At 37.7% G+C, this 1,527-nt stretch overlaps 1 protein-coding gene across 1 annotated transcript; it reads right to left on the bottom strand.

Moving 5' to 3' along the window:
- Positions 1 to 385: 385 nt before the first annotated feature.
- On the bottom strand, positions 386 to 1,255 carry LOC145571671 (uncharacterized). The gene has a single exon (XM_081630700.1). The coding sequence runs from the start codon at positions 1,253 to 1,255 to the stop codon at positions 386 to 388; it is 870 nt and encodes a 289-aa protein (XP_081486826.1).
- Positions 1,256 to 1,527: the final 272 nt, after the last annotated feature.

Here is a 1,527-nt window from a genome sequence, read left to right as displayed (position 1 = left end):
GGGTGCAATAGTAGTGTAGTTGGATGGGGCTTTATAAGAGCTTTCCAATAATATATTATAAGCCCAATTTTTTTTTTTTTGGCAAATAAAGATTTTATTACCAAAGAAAGAGAGTTACAACTTACAAAAGCTAAGTTATAACTATCAAAACAACACCACAAGCCCAAACAGGACAAAACACACCCCAAACACCAGTTCTAGGACCCACCCTAGCCACCTTCTAGAAAGGGTTCTAGGGAGGACCTAAAACAAACTGGACTCAAGCTTCCAGGTACCTTCTATGAAGGGCTCTGGAAACAAGGACCAGACATCAAAAAAGTCAACCACTATGTAAAAACAACAGCTAGCAGACAAGCCTACCAACTGAACCACCAAACAGCAAAGCCTAAACATACAAATATTTTCTATCAGAATCAATGCATCTACAAGCAACAGAAAAAATAACATCCCTAAAAGCAATATCTGCAGGCTTGTAGTCTCCAGTGAACATCAAAGTATTTCTCTGTATCCAGATGCAATGAATAGTCTCTGCAAAACACATAAGCAGCAACCTTCCTTTAGCAGTAGCTCTTCTACCTTGTTGCAACACCCAAAGGACTTCAGAGTCAAATCTCTGCCCAATTCTATAGAACCCAAGAAGTTGCAAAATTCTGTTCCAAATACTAGAAGAATATGAACATTCAAAAAACAAATGAGAAACATTTTCTGCAGTACTAGCACAAAAGAAGCACAAAGGATCACAGGTTATATTCCAAGTAGTAAGTCTATCTTTAGTGACTAATCTGTTCCAAATAGCCAACCAAGTGATAAACACACTCTTAGCAGAAGCTCTGTTAATGCAGATTATTCTCTTCCAAGTCACTTTCTCAACTTGTGGTCTGATCTGAAAGTAGAGCTTTCTGATGCTCATTTTACCATTAAATGTAATGCCAGGCCATTTACCAACATTATCAACCAAAATTCTGCAATTCATGATCTTCCTTAAGACCCAAGAACATTTGTTAGTAACAGGAGAAGACCAGAAATCTTTGTTGCTGAAATAATATGTATGAATCCATTTTACCCATAGATTATCAGATTTATGAGCAATGTCCCAAAGAACTTTGGTGATTGCTGCTTTATTCCAATCTTCAAGAGAGGTAAGGTTCCACCCTCCACAAGTCTTAGGCAAGAATAAAAACTTCCAAGAGACCAGAGCTTTCTTACTAGGATTAGATTTCCCAGTCCAAAGAAAACATCTAAATCTTGACTCCATTTCTCTCAAAATCTTTTTTGGTAAAATAAAAATCTGAGACCAATAAGCTTGGATACCAAAAAGAACACTCTTTATCAACTGAAGCTGTAGGGAATAATTCAAGCCTTTAAAATCCCACTAGCTTGAACCCCACTGTGATCATACACTAAAGTACGGTGGCGTCCAAAAGGGAAGAAGATAGAGTAAAAGAGTCGCCAACAAGTTTTTAAGGAACTTGTAAACCGTTCACGAGGTGAAGGTTACACCCCTTAACGATCCAAGAGATCGTCAAC

The sequence above is a fragment of the Chenopodium album genome, chromosome 2, assembly GCF_948465745.1.
Source record: "Chenopodium album chromosome 2, dcCheAlbu1.1, whole genome shotgun sequence".
NCBI classification, from domain to species: Eukaryota; Viridiplantae; Streptophyta; class Magnoliopsida; order Caryophyllales; family Amaranthaceae; genus Chenopodium; species Chenopodium album.
This window is presented reverse-complemented; position numbering and strand designations above follow the sequence as displayed.

Excerpts from the sequence above, each read along its gene's own strand:
- LOC145571671 (XM_081630700.1), bottom strand. The coding sequence starts at position 1,255 with ATGGAGTCAAGATTTAGATGTTTTCTTTGGACTGGGAAATCTAATCCT.